This window comes from Lathyrus oleraceus, chromosome 7 (assembly GCF_024323335.1).
Source record: "Lathyrus oleraceus cultivar Zhongwan6 chromosome 7, CAAS_Psat_ZW6_1.0, whole genome shotgun sequence".
In the NCBI taxonomy this organism is placed as follows: domain Eukaryota; kingdom Viridiplantae; phylum Streptophyta; class Magnoliopsida; order Fabales; family Fabaceae; genus Lathyrus; species Lathyrus oleraceus.
The window spans coordinates 24,895,321-24,914,175 of NC_066585.1; the positions used below are offsets into that span (position 1 = coordinate 24,895,321).

The following is an 18,855-nucleotide window of genomic DNA, read 5'->3' on the forward strand; positions in this document are numbered from 1 at the left end:
AAGTTACACATAAATCCAGGCAAAACTCAAATAAAAAACTAGAAACCAAGAATTTCGTAAAAATCTGAAAAATCACAAAGTTTTTTCAAAAATTAGAACACTTTTACTTCAAATATTTTGGTAAAATTGTACACGGTAGGGGTGTCAAATCTCATTAAATGTGTGGCAGGGTAAATTCTCTCGATCCAAATTTGGTTGTTGTACACTTTGCCATTTTTTGCTAAAACATGAGCTATGCTGTTTGTTTCTCTTTCAGAAAGACAAACCCTAGTTTTTTTTTCAGTCACTTCATCTTCTTACTTGCATTGTTACCCAATATACCGCACATCGTTCGATGATCTTCCTCATACTTTATCATCTTGGTCACATTCTTGTTACTCGTTTTAAATATTACCTCCATGAAGCAACAATCAATAGCGATATCAATGGCTTTATTCAAAGCCATCGTTTCCACATCCATGTGGTTATCGTCTCCTTGTATGAACCAGATGAACACCTCCATGGTTTTGTTCTTAAACCTCGTTTTCCTTTCATATCTAGACATGGGTCAACACTGCATTTTATCCACCCAGGATCTGGTGGTTTCCATTTCCTTTTTGTGGTTATAATGTTTGGGTTTTTCATCAATATGGGTTTTTCGCCATGCATGGTGGTCTCCTTCAACTGTATGTCCGTTTCCATCCTTTTATCCTTTTTATCTTTATCTTCAGCTTTTTCTGTTTTATTTCTCAAGTTATCCCTCTATATTTTTTCTGAGGTTTGTTAGTGATTGTTGATCTTCTCAATGTTATTATCCTTTTTTTTATCTTCTCATCAATCTGGGTTTTTTCACCATGCATGTAGGTCATCTTCATAGGTAATTAATCATGTCACCTTCCTTTTACCATTCTTCTCTTTGTCTTCGTCTTTATTTTTTGTATTTCTCATCTTATCCTTCTTCCTGCTTTGCAAGGTTTGTTGGTGATTGTTGATATCCTAATTATTGGTGTTGTTGAGGTCTTCTATGTTATTCACATCATAGAGGTTATAATTAATTTGAAGTTTACCTTTATTTCTCATCTTGTTGTAGATTTGATTTGTAATTTTGCTTGTTAACAAGATTGTTCTGCATGTCTTTGCTAGTGAGAGTTGTATCCTCTAAAATTTGTTGTCGTTGCATGTCTTCTTTGATGTGACGAGCATCCTGACCGTTCTAGTAATCTATGTTGGTATTGTTGAACTTCTTATCATTGTTGATCTCTATCTTGTTTATTTTGTTGATGCTGTTTTGACTTTTGGAATTAATTTGATTATTGGCAGGTTTGCTTTGCTTGTCCTTATTGGCTTGAATTCTCTTCTCAATAGTTGAGGCTTTTTCATGTGCTCTTTAAAGTATTAGTTATTCTGTTACTTTGAAGCTCTTTATTAGGGTTAGGTTGGATTTTGTTCCCATGGTTTGTCATGTCTTTCCTAACTTTATTGTTGATCATAGTATTACTACTCTCCAATTTTGGAGTATTATCATCCCGGTACAATCTTATCATATTCTCACATTTATTCACCTTGCTATTATCCACCCTGTCCTCTTTACTCTTTCTAATACTTTTCCTGTCTCCATCGTAAGCTTCTTTTTGTCTGGTATTATAATCATTTTGGATGTCCTGATTGATGTTGTTGCCCTTCTTTATATGTATGATTTACCACCATGGCTATAATTTTTAATGTTATCCCTCAAACATTCAGTTAAATTTATGTCATTAATGTTATTGTTGTTGTCTTCTTTTCTAGGCTTGTTTACTTTGAGGTAGTTGCTAACTCCTTTACAAGCTTTATTGATGGTATCTTCAACATGTATGAATTTTTTTATCATATATCATCATGTTCCTAGACATCTAAAGGTTGTCTATAATGTTAACAGTAAGAGATATGGTGTAGCCATCCAACTTAGTAAAATTATTGAAAATCTAGTATTGAATATTTTGATTGTGGTAGTTGTTGAAATTTAGGGTTAGTTGAGATCTAAACCAAACGTAGCAGTCCAAGTGCAGGTCATGAAGCAGTAGTTAATGGACTCTATTCTAGAGTTACATCTAGGACATAAAGGATTCTCCTAATGATCATTTTATGTCTAGGTGTGGTTTGGTATTTCCAAATCTTATTCCATAAATTTTATCGTTTTTCCTTTTAGAGCTTTCATGCTCTCCATCCTTGTCCAAAAATATTGAGTCACTGTTAGCCACATTCTTTGGTTCGATCTTAACATTAGGGTTTTTCACTTTGTTTCACTTGTCAAATAACCAAAGCATCATAATAGATGATACTTGTTTGTTCCCTTGTTCATGTAGGTGATCATGCCTCAATTCAAGACAAAACAATGTTCCTTTTTGTCAAGGAAGGTGCAAGTTGTAGCTCATTGATTCAAGGGTGGTTCGTGTGTTTATTCTCATGCCATTTCATCCAATCATCAAGTCATCCTCAAGATCATTCAAACCTTAATAAAGTTTTCTTTAAGGGATGTTCATTCTATCGTCATTTTGGCTTGGGATGCAAAGAAACTTCAAGTTTGCACAAGGTGGCACAAGTTTGGTTGACCTAATTTGCAAGTATGGATCATGTTTTGCCCAAACCCCATAACTTCTTCAATTTTCAATCAATTGGCAAGCTTCTTTGAGCCAAATGTTCCTAAGGAGTTCCTCTACAACTTTGAAGGTGTGAAAAACATAAGAAATGAGGGGTTTGACTTGGGTTTTTAAAAGCAAAAGCTTTTTCCAAAACAAAAACACCATAAACAAGTTAATAACAAAGAGATAAAAACACAATGATTTTTATCCTGGTTCGCTTGAACTCAAAGCTAATCCAGTCCACCCGCCAATGTGATTTTGCCTTATACACAAGGACTTAATCCACTATAATCAACAGATTACAATAAACACAAAGAATAACCTTCTTTGTCTTCTCAAGGATCCAACTAAACCTTAGTCTCCTTAAGGACTCACAAAGAGCAACTTTCTTTGTCTTCTCAAGGATAACCTCCTTAAGGACTCAAACAATATATGTATCAGGCATGTTAGAGAATTAACACAAAGTTAATCTCCTTCGACATGCCATACAATGGTTAAAACAAACAAAAAGAGGTGAGGGTAGAGAGAATGATAGAAGGGACCAATCAATCACAAGGGATCATTCTATCCTCAAATCAAAGGAATCAAAATATGGCACAATGAGGGTTAACTTATCGTTGACGCAAAGTATTAAAGATGATTCACAATCATCTGTCAACAGTTTTGGACCAAAGAAGGTTGATCAACCTCAAGTCCATCTATCAATGTTTTGAGATGTGGAATAAGACATCAACCAAGTAATCAAGCTCAATTCAAAATATCGAAAATCATCAAAAAATAAAATAAAATTCAATTAATAATGATTTAATATTGATTAAATAAAGAAAATAAAATGGAAATTGTCAAAGGGAGGTCAAAGTATCAAACCAGAGTCCAACAAAAATGTGGGAAGTCAACAAAATTCAAAGTGAATGGACCTCAAAAGTTAGGGTTAAAACATTTAAAATGATTAAAATAAAAATACAAAAAGAAAATTAAATGAAAATAAAAGAAAATATGCATTTAATGCAAAAATGATTTTTAAAAATTACAAAAAATGGCATGAGGTAGAAAATATTTTTATGGAATTATGAAAAAAAATTGGATAAAAAAATAATAAGGGAACTATTTTTAATTAATTTTGGAAGAAAACGAAATAAAAAAGAAAATAATTTGAACACAACAGCTAGGACATGCGCTGCATTCTGATTGGAGGAAGGATTTGAATTTAGCTCCAACACACGTGAAACACTTCATCTTCAACCTCGGGATTTTTTATTTTACAACTTCATGAACTCGTGTTTTTATCATGAATCAAGCATGGATTCGGATGCGAAACACTTCATTGTTCATGTCTCCCTCCATCAGAGCAATTGATTTACTCTGAGTAGGGAGAATTTGCTCAAACACTCGAAGAACCCTAGTTCTTCAAAGTAAAATTAAATGGTTGATACTGAAAATAAATGACCACTAGGTTAGGGCTTTTGATCAATGGAACAAGACGAAGAGTGTGGTAACTTGTTTGCTCAAGGTTGTAACTCGTATCTACCTGTTTGAATGAAGCTTCATAAGTCAGCAATGGTGGATCCGGTAGCTAGGTTGTAGAAGGATTCAGACCAAAGTAAAGCTTCAAATACCTTCAGAGGATGCGATGAAGGATTTTGGGCAAAGAAATGGAAGAAAAAGAGCTCGAAACGAAAAAGAGCTTGACTGGTTTTGAAAGGTATCGATCTTCAATGGTGACAGAGTTTCTTTGGGTTTCAAAGCTCGAAAATGAATTTAATAGCTTCCACTATTTATAGGGAATGAATTGGGATCTAAATACGTATGGAATTGGCTCGAATTCATGTGAATTGAGTGGGAAATTTTCTGATCACGGGCGTGCGGAATTTAGGTGCCAAACTTGTGAATTTGGATGTTTTCAAGTTGTTTCAAGTTGTTCTCAGATGCGTTTGGTCATGGGTAATTGGTTTGCACGCGTGAGAAGTGGTCCCAAGTTGATTTGTTCAAGTTTAAACATTATAGTTCATGGACCAAAGTAGAGTTAGGTCACCATGTTCAAGCTTGGGCCAAATCTAACCCACTCGTACGTTTCGTGATTTTATTTGAGACAAATGATCACTTCATGGAGTAGAATAAGATGAAAAAATAATCAATACCATAGGATATTTGAGGTGAAAGTTGTGGTCTTGTGAAGTTGAGGTCGTGATCTAGTTTTATGGGCTAAACAATTGGTCAAGCACCTTGCAGCATGCTTGGTCATTTTGATGTCCTATGTTCATGATGCCATAACTTTTGATTCCCCCGTGCATTTTGAGCCAAACATGGGCCAAAGGATCTTTGACATGATCTTAACACAGTGCAAAAGGAATAGGGTCAAAAGGATAATTGAGCTGAAAATGGAAAGGGTGGAAAGTAAGAGTCATGGCAAGGTTTTGGCCCATTTTGGTAACTTGGTCATTGGTGCAAATGAGGTCTTAGATGGATGAATTGATGTTTCACCCTTGAATCAAAGTTGTAGAGCATCCAAAAAGGAAAATTTGGCTCAAAGAATCTTGGCATTTGGGTGAAAATTGAGAGAGTTATGGAGTTTGGACCAAAGGCATGACACACTTGCAAAGTAGGTCAAACCACCTTGCACCCCTTTGTGTCAACTTGGTGTTTTCTTGAATTTTATACCATGATGATAATGGAATGAACATCCCTTGATGAGATCTTTATTAGCACTTGAGTGGTATTTTATTTGGCTTGAATATTAAGAGTTGTGGTATGGAGATCACCACATGAAACACCTTTTGAATCAACTTGAACCAACATGTATTTCCCTTGATCCAAGACCTTGACTTGGGCTTGCTTTGAGGCATAATCACCTACTTAAGTAACAAGAGAAAACAATTACCATCTCTTCATGGAGTTAGTGTTAGTTGATAAGTAAAACAAAGTGAAACCTTAAGATACAATACAATACCAAAGTATGGCCATACTTGTGATTCCATGACCAAATGCAATGGTCATGCATGATATGATTTGATGTATGCAAATGAGGGATGTTAAAAAGAAAAAAGGGAGGATAAATTTTGGGGTATGACAGCTGGCACAGGCTCTCCATAATTGTAAGGAGTTGTGCAATTTCTGGTGGGGTGCGAGATTCACTCTAACTAGGAGATGACCTAGACATTCTATTTCTATGGTGAAAATGTATTATTTTGTGAGGCCTCCTGGAAAAGTTTTACCGGGGCCCTGAAGTGGGCGCCAAATGTTACTGATAAGCATTATTTGGATAAATCTCCCTGAGGTGAGATCATAATCATCCTGTATGTAAGAGGTGTATGTTGTCTGTCTCCTTCCTCGTTGGTAATTCCCTTTTATACTTGTCATACCATCAAGGACCATTTAAGGAATGCCCCTTCAGATTCCCTGTTTAAGTGATCTCTGCTAATGTCTTTTGTCCTCCCTAACTCTTAAGTAACACATGTTCAATCAATTTATGTAACTCTCATGCAATCATGGAGTTATTTTGTAACTGTTGTAGGTGACTCTTCATATCGTATTATAACACCTATTGAGAAATCGGATCCGACCTGATGTCGTCTACCAATATTCTTATGGGACCGGGACCGACTTGCTCATGCTATATATCCATACTCCCCTTGTCTGGGATCCAACTTACCTATGTTATATGTAGTTCGAGATGTTTGTTCCTCCCTACTAGGCCTCAACAACTCGGTCTTTGGGAATTCCAGGATGTACATAATGCATATATCACAAAATACTTGGTCGATTTCTCAATGTTAAGGAATTAAAGCCTCCATAAACAACCTTTGTAAGCTCTCAGTCTGCATAACATCAACATTTGCATATCATGATCATTCGTATATAAGGAATAAAAGAAAATTCAAATCATGCATAACCCGAAGTGTACTTCCTGCTCATTTGCATTGACCGATGTCTTATTGCTGATTCTTATCCCTTGATCCAAAGTCCAATTTTATTGGCATTTTCAAAGTCCATTTTGTTTCTGGCACCCTCCATTAGAAGACGGTTTATTACTGATGCCTACGGTCAAAGTCCAACTTTTTCTGGCACCCTCCTTTAGAAGCCTGTTTATTATTGATGCATACGGTCAAAGTCCAGTTTGTTTCTGGCACCCTCCGCTAGAAGCCAGTTTATTACTAATGCCTACGGTCAAAATCTAGTTTGTTTCTGGTACCCTCTGTTAGAATTCAGTTTATTACTGATGCCTACGGTCAAAGTCCAGTTTGTTTCTTACACCCTCCATCAGAAGCTGGTTTATTATTGATGCTTACGGTCAAAGTCCAATTTGTTTTTGGCACCCTCAGTTATATGTCGGTTTATCACTGATGCCTACGGTTAAAGTCCAGCTTGTTTTTGGCACCATCTGTTAGAAGCCGGTTTATTACTGGTGCCTACGGTCAAAGTCTAGCTTTGTTTGGCACATTTAGAGATTCTTGCTCTGTTTGTCCCGATGTTCCCTAGAAATTCGTCTATATCACTCTTTCATTTAAAGAAATTCCCCAAAAAGATTAGATGATTTTCTTTTTAGAAAACTCCAATATTTTTGTTTGGATGATTTCTTTATTAAGAATCTCCAAAGTATTCGTGATTGATTTTCTCATTAGAAAACTCTCGAATTTTTTGTCTTGGATGAATTTCCTATTAGAAATCTCCAAAATCTTTGATTGGATGAATTTCTTATTAGAAATATCCAGAACTCTCATCTATATTCTAAAGTATCTGCATGTCATCTCTAACCAATTGCTAAAACCCATTTTTGAGTATTCCCCAATGATTTTCTCTAGCAAGATTATTATCCCCAATGAGTCTCTCACCCTTTTTATTCTTTTTATTTCCCGTAGATCACCATTACCACACATCTCGTCATTCGCCACAGGCTCATCTTTCATTCTTCATCCATCATGAAACATCACTCTAGGTTCATCCCACATCATATCCACAACAAAACAAAACAAAAAAAGAGTATCCTTTAGCTCATAACATATCACAACATAACATGTCATTGTATTTAGGGGAAATTTGAGGTCTTCTGTATTTAAATACCTTTTACCGGCATTCTATAAGAATTGTCATCTCTCATGCCATCCGACAAGGTCATTTAAATAGAGGAAACTGTCATGCCCTAAAATTTGATCCCAAATTATTTTCATTTGCATTTGATTCATTTCATTTATTCATATATATTGATTCATCTACATATTGATTTGCATCATAATCTTATGAGCATCACATTTGATCATAAGATCCCATTAGCATGCATCAAGGTCAAGTGTTTAATTCCAAAATGTATGCAATATCAAAACCATTTGAGTTTCATGCATACATAATTGTTGCCATTTAAATTAGTGATGTGTATTTCTTTTTCACACATATATGGTGTATTGATAAAAGAAGTTCATGCATACATTCATCTTTGTTTTTAAATCAATGCCATTCACATTTAAATAAATTGCAAGTTTAGAGTTGGAGCTCAAAAGTTTGTTTTGTTTATGTTAGTTTTTTTATTAAAATAAATAATAATAATAATAATAATAATAAAAAACCCTTTTCATAAAATTAAAAAAGAGAGATTAGGAGTTTTATTAAAAAAATAACAAAATATTTTCTTATTTTTATTTTCTTTATCAAATAAAAAAAAAGATTAAAAATGATTTTTACAAAGAATCAAAATGGTTGCCTCATGCGTCAGAATCAAGGAAACTCTTGTCACATACACCTTAAATCTCAGAGCAACTAAATCACTTCGCACTTTTAAGACCCTCATGTTTGAGGGATTATGTACTGGCATAATTTTATTGGGCCCTAAGGAAGGACAATATGAGAATAAGAAGGAAAAACCAAACACATTAGGCTTGTCGAGTATACGGGTAGGACCTTTGGTCGCCCAAAGCTTTTCCCCATGACACTAGGCGATTGGAGATATTTATTTGACATGGATACCTAGTCACCTAGATGAGCCTGGGCCATCTGAATTATAGTCACACACACGTAGTGAACGTGGACAACGACATGTCCCAAATACTAATTGACTTAGGGTTAATCAAAAAGAGAAAACCACTTCCACGATTATAAGAGACCAGATCCTCTGATGATCATGTTCCTTGATTGTGAAGTTAAGGCAATCCATTCGGACTTACTAGCTCGGATCCAAATAAAATCTATAAATACATCACCGAGAATCAATTGGTGTCATTAATTTTCTTTACAAACACACATACAAAGTTTCTCACCACTCTACATAAACAACCCTAAGCATTATTTAAATACTCTAAATACTACAAACAACCCTACAAACACAACACAAAGTCACTTTATTGTAGTTTCATAGCAAATACAAGTACAATAACGTTTATTTTCCGAGAAAAAAAAATACAATTTATAAATATATAAATTCAAATTATGGATAATTGATTTTGTAGTTTTTACTTTTTATAATAAAAATAAATGATAGTTATCCTTTAGTAGGGACTATAAACACTATAGATTTTAATAACATATAGACAAAATTATTGATAATTTGTATTACAAGTTTAAAAAAATGAAGTACTTACACATGATCTATAATTTATCTTCTGCATATCGCAAGGATAGAATATAGAGGTGCTAGTAAAATTAATTAAGGAGGTAGAGCTGCCACCTTTTGTTCCTACTTTATGATAAAGCAAAAGCAAGCAAAGGTAAGGGAAAATAGAAATATAAAAGCAAAGAAAAAGGAAAGTTAAAAAGAAAAGCAATAAAGAAATGAAAGGTAAGGAAGAAAAGAAAAGAAAAGAGAGTAAACAAAAGACAAAAGGTTCTAAAACTCCATCATTATTATCATTTCAAATTCTCCTCAAAAACAATATACAACCAAACAACAATAGTGTTCCTCTCCTTTCCCTCTATAGCTACTTAACCAACTTCAACAACAACAACAATAACAAAACCACCTCTCAAAGTTTCTACCAAAGCATGAATAGAACTCTTCATCTTCAAACCTCACCAGTGCAACAACAAATGATGGCTGGAAACCCTAATAACTGGTGGAACCCTCCTGCAGCACCTGATCATCTTCCACCTCCTTCCAATTACTTTCTATCTCCTTATCCTACTTCATCTTCTCTTCCTCTTCCTCTTCCTCTTCCTTCATGGCATGAAAATCAACAACTTCCTGAAAACTCATGGACTCAACTTCTCATGTAATTAACTCAGATAAAATTTTCTAGTACATATAACCTAATGGTTTTGCATGTCAATACCATGGTTTAATTTTTGTGTTGATTTGTGATGGTTTTCGAAAATTTAGGAGCGGCGGCGTGGTGTATGAAGAAGATAAGGAACAAGTTATGCTAACTCAGCCTCCTCTTGTTGATCATGTAAAACATGAAAGCTCAGTGAACAGCTATGTCTATGGAAATGAAGAGTTTCATGGAGCAACAAATTCTACTTGGTCTCAAATAGTGTCGGTGCCTTCTTCTTCTTCCTCCAAATCCAACATGTTGGATTTCTCTAACAGTACAAGATCTCCATCATCAGATCCATCTTCTGATCAGGTGATTATGATATTAAATGTTAATTACTTTCATGATTAATCAAAGCAAGATTTTTATTTTCTTTTATTGGTTTGTTTTAACAAGGTTATTAATTTAATTACACATGTTTAGTTTTTGTGAAACTTTACTAATTCAAACAAATTGCCTAGTGAATTTTACTTTTCAATAAATAGATATTATCCTCTAACTTTTTTCTGAAAATGGTTCTTCTATTCTTTCTGTTTATCTTCTTTAAATAAAAATAAATACTAATTTACACAAAAAAATAAAATTATATATTTTATTAGATTTGAGTAATTGTGTGTTTTATTTACATTTTTATTTATAATTTTTATTAACTAAGTTTTTTTTTCTTTCTCAAAAGTGTAATAGTGGTGCAGCTGGTGGGGCATTGAAGAAAGCTAGGGTTCAACCATCTACAACTCAGTCTACCTTCAAGGTATAATTTCAATTTCAAACAATTCTAGATAGATACTTCCAACTCAAAATTCTCTTTTTCAACAAAAACACACATCATATGTGAGTTGTAACTCTTGTCTTTCATGGTTGTCTTGTTCTTAATATCATGTTGTGTTTTCAAAATATTTCTTTCTCTTATGATGATGAAAAACCAAAATCAATATATAGTTGAAATCAAAGTCTTTTTAAGGGTGTGTAAAACAGACTATCTTACATAATACAAAGTTTAACACGTTTAAACTGAAAAGAATCTCATAAAATATTTTTCCACAGTAAAACTAAGACGGCCATGGTTGAAGCAACACATGAACATGGTTTTAGTTTTATGATTTCTTAATTTCATCCTTCCATTTTCAGGTTAGGAAGGAGAAGTTAGGTGATAGAATTACAGCCCTTCATCAACTTGTTTCTCCATTTGGAAAGGTACATAAGCCTAATTTATTCAATTCATTTATGATTCTACAATATTAAAATTTAGTAAATTATATAAGATATATTTTGCACCAAACATGATATTTTAAAAATAATACACATAAATGTGTATTTGGTAATTCATATTAATGTAGTTTGATCTAGTAAAAAAAGACTTGATTTGTGCATAAACTTAACTTATGCTCAAAATTGGAATAAAATTAAAGAAGGTACGTATGAATATTAAATTTGCATTGAAAAGAATAAAAACAATGTTAAAGGTAAGCTAATTTTATATTCATCTTTCCCATCTTGTTTATTTATTTTTTATGATAATTTGTTGAGTGTGGTGTTTTTAACTTTTGCAGACTGACACAGCATCTGTCTTATTAGAATCTATTGGTTATATAAGATTCCTTCATGGTCAAATTGAGGTAATAATATTTCACTTCACACACACAAACACACATGCTGTTAAAAGTACATTTCATTTTCTTTACTTTTTCCCCGTGGATCATGCAGGCACTTAGTTTACCCTACTTGGGAAATGCATCATCAAACATCATCAAGAACCAACAGCAACAATCTGTAAGAAAGCATTTTTTTTTTCAATCTCACTTCCCAATGTAGCAAAAGAATAATCACTTTCTTTGCATGTGCTAGTTAGCTTCTCTATATTGCATGTACACTAATTAGTTTGTAATTATGTTGCACTAATTGTTATTATTCTTTGATTAATATAATGTTATAGGTTCAAGGTGAGAAAAGTTGTTTCTTCCCTGAACATCCTGGTCAGGTATGTATATATGATTTTCCTTCTCGCTCTGGTTCTATTTATATTCAATCAGAGAGAGCATTTTGATCAGAAGAATTAAACTCTAATTTATTTTATTATTTTATGGTTATAGCTGGTGAATGAAAATTGTTTGAAAAGAAAAGCTGTTAGTGAGGGTTGTGAAGATGAAGAAGAAAAGAAGGATTTGAGGAGTAGAGGATTGTGTTTGGTTCCAGTTTCATGCACACTGCAAGTTGGAAGTGATACTGGAGCTGATTATTGGGCACCTGCTTTTGGTGCTGGATTTCAGTAGATTCATTGGGTTAATTAATTAATTAATTAATTACTATTAATTTGGGTAGCAATTATTCATATATATGTGGATCAAAGCATACAAAGAGGGGATTAGATGGTGGAAATTTGTATAACATCATGAGCAGTCAATCTGCTATATATAAAATTATCTAAGGCTGATTGCTCATGATGCTATGGAGAGTTCCTTAATAAAAAATGTATGCTCATTAATTACTATTGTCAAGTATACATATTTGCAAGCCCTTGTTTATTAAGAATCCTTTACTTGTGCAAATAATCAACTTTTAGTTTATTTTTATTTGGTCATTAGGTTAATTTATATTATGCCTTGGCAAAAGGATCATTGTGTGGCAGCATATACTTCCAAATATGCATAATTATGATTACTACATCATTAGCTTTGAAGCATTGTTTTGAAAATGTTAGAGAGAAGGTTCAACTTCTCTCTAAAGTTCACCTAAACCAAAACAAAAATCAAATTTCATTAACTTTCAACCATCATTTTAACTTACAGATGCGTTGCGGTCACAATAGTTGCGATTATTATAATGTAGATTGCGATCGTTGTAGAGTAAATTTATATTTTATAAACATAAAATATTATATTTTATTATTTATTTTATGTTTCATATATTTTCTATTTTCTATATAAATTTTCATATATATCACATTAACAATTCTTCATCATTTTAAATATATTTAATTCTTTTAAAATATACTTTAAATCTATGATATAAATAGGAAGGAAGATAGACCAAGTAGTTTTTGCGAGCATTGTATAATTTCTTGTGGTCTGATGCGGGTTGATACGACTATTGTGGTGTTATGACGCGGTCGTTGCAGCGTTATGATGCGATTTTTTTTTGATTTGCAATCACACCGCAATTGCGGCCTGATGCGGATGCAAACACTACCGCAACCGCAATATTATGGCCGCATTAAGTGGTGCAGTCTGCAATTTAAAACCAAGTCATCATCATTAAGAATGTATCAAAGAGCATATGTTAATGATGATCAAAGCTGGAGGAGATTAGTAAGAAGGAAGAGTAGTCTTAGAAGAACATATCGTTGTGATAACCAATACGCCAAAAACTGGAATAGACAGCGCACCTTAGAGGGCGCTTTATTACAAAAGCGCACTCTAAAGTGAAGCGAAAAAATAAGGAGCGAACAACTGGAATAGACAGCGCACTTTAGAGAGCGCTTTTGTAATAAAGCGCCCTCTAAGGTGAAGCGAAAAAATAAGGAGGAGATAGAGGGACAACAATACAGGGCGCTTTTTAGAAAGCGTCCTCTAAGGTTACCCTTAGAGGGCGCTTTTAAAAAAGCGCTCTATAAGTCCATGTGCATTTCCAGTTTATAAAGCGCTTTTGGAAAGCCTTAGAGAGCGCTTTCATAAGCGCCCTCTTAGGCCCCCTTTAGAGGGCGCTTTTTTTCCACAAGCGCCCTCTAAGGTCCCCTTTAGTAAACATTAAAATTATAACATACTGCGCGTTTTGTTATTTCACTCTCTGTTATTTTCGTTCTTTTTCACGTTAGGGTTCTCACTGCTACGATTTTCACTACTTCTAAGGCGTTCTCCTTCCACCTCTGTTAGATCTACGACGTTTCCTCCTTCTATTAATGTTAGCTGTTCGATTTTGACACCATAGGTATTTTTCTAATCTTCATATTACTTGGTTTCTCTTCTGACGTTCGTTATTGTTCATTTTTGGTTTCTCTTCTGACTTCGAAGAACTTAATTGGAGTTCTAGATATATACGGATTCGAGAGTTTCAAGACAAACAGGTTCTTAATCTTAACCACCCTCTTGCCTAATTTTATATGAAGTTTATAGACGTATGCACATTTGGCCAATCTCTGTGATCGAATTTTTTGTGTTCTCTATTTACATTTTTCGTATCTATTTACTTTTGAACCACAGTTATTGTTCTAACAGTAACTAACTTTACATCGGCCCTGTTCAGCTTCGAGCAATTTTGTATCAATTTGACAAATGAGAAGTTACAACAGCATTTCAACCAGGTTTGATTTTTCTACTATCTCCTGGTAAACAATTTCTATAGACTCAAATAACACTTCATTATTTCATTATGCAGCATGTCTTCAAAATGGAGCAAGAGGAATATACAAAGGAAGAAATTGATTGGAGTTATATAGAGTTCGTTGATAATCAAGATGTTCTCGATCTTATTGAGAAGGTGCAACTCACCCTTGCATTTTTGTCATTTTAGAAAAGTTCTATCAGTTTGTCATCTCATTCTTGTTTATAACTTCAGAAACCTGGCGGCGTTATTGCTCTTCTGGACGAGGTCTGGTATGTATTAAATGACAATAGTTCAAATATTTGTATTATAGTTAATGGTTTGTTTATGTCATTTTACATAATGTAAAGTGGCGTTAGCGCATGCAAATATATATACTTTGAGCAATAACTATGTTTTATAAAACTAACACTTACCAGTTGAGCTACCCTACCCACTCACTGGCCTAACAGAGGGTTTAATTAAACTTCTTGAACATCGCCGTGGCCAGGATGGCGCATATATTGGATGCATGAAGTCAGGAGACGTGATATCAGAAGAGTACTTTCCTCTATCTGAATTAATTCTGATTATTTATTTATGATGATAGATCTGAGGAAATAGTTGCCAGTTTTTATGTGTAGATGGTCCTGGAAGATTTTGTTTTAAGATGTCTAAAATTGTTCATTTTTAAAAATTGAACATGTGTTGAATTTTATTCATTATTATCTGTTATCCATTTTTGTCGAGTTATTACTGTAGGTTTTTATTTTTCAGTAAATACTTTGAAGTTACCACATTTGTAGATGTAACTGATTATCTTAATTTTCATCCCTTTGCAAGTCTTTAGGCATGTCTCATTTTTGCCAATAAAATTTGCATTCCCTGGTGTTTAGATATTCCCAACCAGTATCTTAATTTCTAATGAGTAATGAAAGTTTCTATTTTGAATTGATATGTACTTAATCTTTTCTTAGTACAATTATATTTCTTTATCGCATGTTATTTTCTCCTTCATAACTACAATATCATTTTGTTTCATAATTTTTTTACAAATTTGACCTTTTCAATTGTGATTTTGTATTCAACTTATATGCTCTGTATTTTATCCTTATTTTCCAGGGGAAAGCCTTGGTATGAACCTGATTGGTGGAAATTTGGGGATGAAAAATCGTAAGTAATAATACCATTTAGATGAGAAAATATTTGGTGATTATTATTTTTTTTGTTTATTCAGGAATGATCTTCAATGTGATTATGGCTTAATATATTATTTGTTGAAACCAAATCTTATTGAATGGGTAAATTAATGATCTTCAGTCTTCACAATATATCACATCAGTGCCAACTACTAACATATATTAGAGGCAACAAATAATTTTTAACTTCAGCATACTCATCTCTATGATATTATAAGTTATAACTCCTGATGGAAAATGCATGTTGGATACTTTTGACTGAAGTCTCTTTATGTATAAATATTGCACATGATTTTTTTTCTTTTTTAGTATGGATCTCCATATTGAACTGCTTTATTTTTACAATGTGTATCTCATCTCTATTGATTTATTTTGTTTTTAGGTATTTCCGACATGCATCTGGTTCACTTGTTATACTTTCAAAGAATTTGGCACAGTACATTAACATAAACAGGTTAGTCTTGATGGTATTAAATGTTGCTTTTTCTTTAACTCTGTTTCCTTTTGAAAGATACTTTCTCCTATTTTATCTTCCTATCTAGTAATATATCTTTGATTGATCCGAAAACAAAATGTAGTGTATCTTTGAAGACATATGCTTATAAAACTACCTATTCCAAAGCTGTTTGTATTCAAACCGCCATGCGAGGAATGGCTTCTAGAAATGAACTTCGATTCAGGAAGCGGACCCTAAGAAGACTGCGGCTAGCAAAAAAAACATACATCTCAGAGATGCTTTTGCTACTTAGTTTTATTTCTTTTTAAGTTATGAATTGGTTGTATATTTAGAATCTTTAGAAGTTAAACGATTATATATCAGTGGATTGTTGTATATGTATGGATTGTTGTATATAAGGCTTGTTGAATGCAATGTGTGAAAAAGGGCTTCAAATTATACAGTTTTAGGTGTACTGCTTCAATATACAGGTTGTCTAAAATAAATAAAAAAATATAGCGCTTTTTAAAAAAAATAATTTAAATAACCACCCACTTTAGAGGACGCTTTCCAAAATAAGCGCCCTCTAAACCCTTTAAATTTCCACTTTAGAGGGCGCTTTCCAGTAAAAGCGCCCTCTAAACCCTTAAAAGTTTCCACTTTAGAGGACGCTTTCCACTAAAAGCGCCCTCTAAACCCTTCAAAGTTTCCACTTTAGAGGGCGCTTTCTTTAAAAAGCGCCCTCTAAAGTGGCCCTTAAAGGGCTTAAAGAGCCACTTTAGAGAGCGCTTTCACCAGGAAAAAAAGCGCTGTCTTTACCTATGCCAGCGCCAGATTAGAGGGCGCTTTAAAGCGCTGTTATAGGCCAAAAAAAGCGCCCTCTTTTCCCTTATTTGGCGTAGTGAACGCTGAGAGGAGACGAGTGCGGGGGATGGGGGAGGGAAGGAGTCAACACACCATTTTTTTCTTGACCTCATTTCCTGATGTTTGTATAAAAGATATGTATGAATAGTTTAAGAGATATGGAGAAATAAATGAGGTAGTAATCTTATCAAAGAGGGACATCCGAGGTAGAAGATTGACTTTATGAGATTCTTCGACATCAAAGATGCAAGAATGCTAGCAACCAAACTTGACAATATATTCATAGGTAATCTCAAGATATTTGTCAACCTACCAAGGTTCGAAAGGAGAAAGTCAACTGAGTTTCATAGGAATCAAGTGACAAAAGGAGAAAGTAATGGTGGAAATACTCAGAGTTGACCAAGACTAGAGTTTATTGGCAGAATGATTTGGAGTTACGAAGATTCAATAAAAGAAGCAAAGCAAAATCGTATGAAAATGTCCTAAAAAATGAAGCCATTCTAAACCCATATGTAAAGATGAAGTTATGGGAGATCGTAATAGGCCAAATAAGCATTTGTTTGCACACATGAAATTCAATATATACGAAAAAGAAGATATGAGCAGATTTACCAGAGCATATGTGGGGGTGGTAGAAATTTGAGGTATGACATAGAACATTTAGGATATCTTTAACACGGAAGGATAATTTGCAATTAAAGAAACACTGTTGACTGCAAACCTTTGTTTGCTAGAAGAAAGAGAGGAGCGAGATCTTTTAGATTCAGTGGAATCAAAAAGGGACTAGCTAAAGTAATGGTTCAGGAAGATTTGGAAATTGGATCCAAGGGCCATGAACAAGGAAACGGCAATGTGGTTAAGGATTTATGGAATACCATGTCATACATGGAATCATAATTATTTTGAATTCATCACGAAACCAGTTGGTGTTTACATATGCATGAAGGATGGAACTAGAAAGCAGACCAAGATGGATGTACCCAGGATGCTAGTAAGAACTAAAAGCTTCATGGTTCTAAACGAGGTGTTCATGTAAAAATAAATGGTAACTTCTACATCCTTAAAGTGGTAGAAGATGCACACGGTCCTTTAAGAATTTGTATGCTGGTGACCATGACGAGAAATCTAGATGCATCAGAATCAGAGACTTTCTCTAATGACTGGTTAGGCAAGGAAGATGAAACTTCTGATACCGAGAAAGAATACAACACTACTACAAAAAAACACATGTAACCTCAGACGCAAATTTTGTCCTCATTTTGCCTACTCCACTCTTAAATGGTGTTAATTGACCACTGAAATATAATCATGATTTTCCACTATTTTGATAAGTTTGATACAAGCATTTTTGTTACAACAAATTATCGCACGATAATTCCCCCTGATGATGCAGACACTCAAACTATTAACAAAAACAAGATCTCTAAAAGATCTTGATCCAATAACCTTGCTATCCACAATAAGCTACTCCAAGTATTCATGTGTGACATTCCACCTGATCCCATCGATTTTTTGTTTGAGTGATTGCAATTAGCTAAGCGTTGATTGGACAACTCCCAACTTTGTTTACATGCAATCTTTCTCCAACTCCACCAAAGAAGGATAACTTTCAACTCCTTCTTACGGGCATTTGATACTTGATCTCGCCAAAGTATTCCTTGGAGTATATTGAAAGTCACCCCTTGATAGATAATAATAAAGATCAAATTGTATTCAAGAAATGATACGTGCACCTATTACAAACAACAAACTTCATATAAAAAAATTAGATACCCTAATGTACCACTAGTCTCATTCACTGCTCAATATTTAGAGATGAAGGTCCTCAACAATGGAAAAAGACTAACGATGAAGACGATGAATAATGATAGAATATCTCACAAGCAATATAAAAACACAACGTGTTAGTCAAGAGATTATATGGATCTGAATCAAGAACGCACACACAAGGTTCTCTCAAATTTTTGGGTAAATGAGTCCTGGTTCTTTACTGTTATCATTGGCTTGATTAATCATGACTAACACAAAAAGATTAATCAACTCACTCTCTCTAATTCACTCCAAATAACAAAAAAAATTGCAAGAACAAAATGCAACAAAAAGAAGTGAATCTGACACGGATTACACTCAAGAGGTTATTTTAGAAAAGAAGAGAAAGATTCACGGTGATAGGTATAGAAACACTAAGGAGAGAAGAAAAAGTTACATCTTTTGTCTCTATGGGT

At 33.8% G+C, this 18,855-nt stretch overlaps 2 protein-coding genes across 2 annotated transcripts; both read left to right on the forward strand.

The window, feature by feature from the left end:
* Positions 1 to 9,353: 9,353 nt before the first annotated feature.
* LOC127105731 (transcription factor bHLH68) lies at positions 9,354 to 12,399 on the forward strand. Its single transcript, XM_051042933.1, has 8 exons — positions 9,354 to 9,793; positions 9,901 to 10,147; positions 10,512 to 10,586; positions 10,964 to 11,029; positions 11,386 to 11,451; positions 11,540 to 11,605; positions 11,769 to 11,813; positions 11,926 to 12,399. The coding sequence occupies exons 1-8, from the start codon at positions 9,357 to 9,359 to the stop codon at positions 12,103 to 12,105; spliced, it is 1,182 nt and encodes a 393-aa protein (XP_050898890.1). The 5' UTR covers positions 9,354 to 9,356; the 3' UTR covers positions 12,106 to 12,399.
* A 2,203-nt stretch (positions 12,400 to 14,602) lies between these two features.
* On the forward strand, positions 14,603 to 17,527 carry LOC127101817 (uncharacterized). The gene is made up of 5 exons (XM_051039259.1): positions 14,603 to 14,692; positions 15,254 to 15,304; positions 15,713 to 15,784; positions 15,909 to 16,034; positions 17,365 to 17,527. The coding sequence occupies exons 1-5, from the start codon at positions 14,664 to 14,666 to the stop codon at positions 17,525 to 17,527; spliced, it is 441 nt and encodes a 146-aa protein (XP_050895216.1). The 5' UTR covers positions 14,603 to 14,663.
* Positions 17,528 to 18,855: the final 1,328 nt, after the last annotated feature.

Coding starts and splice junctions, on each gene's coding strand:
- LOC127105731 (XM_051042933.1), top strand. CDS start 9,357: ATGAAAGGTAAGGAAGAAAAGAAAAGAAAAGAGAGTAAACAAAAGACA. Junction 11,030..11,385: donor TTGTTTCTCCATTTGGAAAG/GTACATAAGCCT, acceptor TAACTTTTGCAG/ACTGACACAGCATCTGTCTT. Junction 11,814..11,925: donor TCCCTGAACATCCTGGTCAG/GTATGTATATAT, acceptor TTATGGTTATAG/CTGGTGAATGAAAATTGTTT.
- LOC127101817 (XM_051039259.1), top strand. CDS start 14,664: ATGAAGTCAGGAGACGTGATATCAGAAGA. Junction 15,785..15,908: donor CAGTACATTAACATAAACAG/GTTAGTCTTGAT, acceptor AACAAAATGTAG/TGTATCTTTGAAGACATATG. Junction 16,035..17,364: donor CGGACCCTAAGAAGACTGCG/GCTAGCAAAAAA, acceptor TTTGTTTGCTAG/AAGAAAGAGAGGAGCGAGAT.